At 58.7% G+C, this 1362-nt stretch overlaps 1 protein-coding gene across 1 annotated transcript in view; it reads right to left on the bottom strand.

The window, feature by feature from the left end:
- The window catches only part of LOC130587441 (forkhead box protein P4-like), a gene marked incomplete at its 5' end in the record, with an annotated part of 12284 nt that extends 11095 nt beyond the window's left edge, over positions 1 to 1189 (bottom strand). The window contains one exon of the mRNA XM_057388415.1: positions 992 to 1189. Within this exon, the coding sequence (XP_057244398.1) occupies positions 992 to 1189 (198 nt within the window). The remainder of the gene's footprint in view (positions 1 to 991) is intronic.
- Positions 1190 to 1362: the final 173 nt, after the last annotated feature.

Genomic DNA, 1362 nt, shown 5'->3' with positions numbered 1-1362 from the left:
TGGGATGGGGAGTGGATGAAGAGCGGGATGATGGATGGTAGGATGGGGAGTGGGATGGGGATGGAGTGGGATGGGGATGGAGTGGGATGGGAAGTGGGATGGGGATGGAGTGGGATGGGGAGCAGGATGGGGAGCGGGATGATAAATTGTGGGATGAGGAAGTGGGATGTGGATGGAGCAGGATCAGGAGTGGGATGGGGAGTGGGATGAGAAGCGGGATGATGGATTGTGGGATGGAGAGCGGGATGGGGATAGAGCGGGATGGGGAGCGGGATGAGGAGCAGCATGGGGATGGGGAGTGGGATGTGGATGGAGTGGGATGAGGAATGGGATGGGGAGTGGGATGGGGAGCGTGATGGAGATGGAGTGGGATAGGGAGTGGGATGGGGATGGAGTGGGATGGGGAGCGGGATGGGGAGTGGGATGATGGATTGTGGGATGGATCACCCATGAGGATGCAGCCTCCCCACCCACCCACCCACCCACCCATTTGTTTTTGTGTCCCCCTGTAAGCCCCCAAATTCTGATTGGGGGTCCCGAAGGTGCTGCACATCTCACCCTGCTGTCCCCTGCAGTGTCCCACACGGGGGTCTCAGCGAGTGACCCCTGCCCCATCCCATTTTCACCCCACCCCATTTCCTCCCTTTTTTCCCCTCCTCCCCGTTACCCGGATCACACACAGCATGCCAGCGGCTCGGGGAAAGGCGCTTTTTAAAGAAATCACCAAAAACAGTGCCCCAAATTTGGGCTCCCGACACCACACTCCGCCACCAGGATGAGTGGCCTGGTTTGTGTGTGGCTCCCACAGAGGTGGCACAGCCCACGTCCCACCCATGGGGACAAACCCTGCTCCTGGCATCTCCTTCACCCCCAGGGACACTTTGGGAAGAAGGGCAGACTCATTTGGAGGCTTCATTCCCACCTGAAAATAGGATTCCTGTTTGGGACGGGTGCTTAAAACAAATCCTGGTGGGTGGTTCCAGTCCCCAACCTTGTCACCTTGCCCTGAGGGGAGCAGCCAGGGCATGGGGTGACACAGAGTGGCTTTTTGTCCCCGTGGAACACCCACCTGTATCTCCAGCTGCTGTACCACTTGCATCTGGACTCGACACTGGGCCGTGCTTCGGTCATCAAGTGCATGTTCTGTGTTGAGGTGTCTGGGGAGGAGAGCACGGGGGTTTGGTTTGGCCTGGACGCACCCCAAACTCAGCCCCTTTGCTGGGGCCACACACCCCAAAATGCAAATTGCTCAGGGATAACCCAGCAGGGTGAGTGCCAGGGAAACTGAGGCACAAAGGGGAGACTGTGCCACCACCCCAAATCTGGGCTATAGGGTGGCTGGGACACTCTGTTGGGGTCACA

The sequence above is a fragment of the Malurus melanocephalus genome, unplaced genomic scaffold (genome assembly GCF_030028575.1).
Source record: "Malurus melanocephalus ecotype Western Australia unplaced genomic scaffold, MMel_1.1 scaffold_1911, whole genome shotgun sequence".
In the NCBI taxonomy this organism is placed as follows: domain Eukaryota; kingdom Metazoa; phylum Chordata; class Aves; order Passeriformes; family Maluridae; genus Malurus; species Malurus melanocephalus.
Note: the sequence above shows the minus strand (reverse complement) of the source record. Positions and strands in the feature narration are given on the sequence as shown.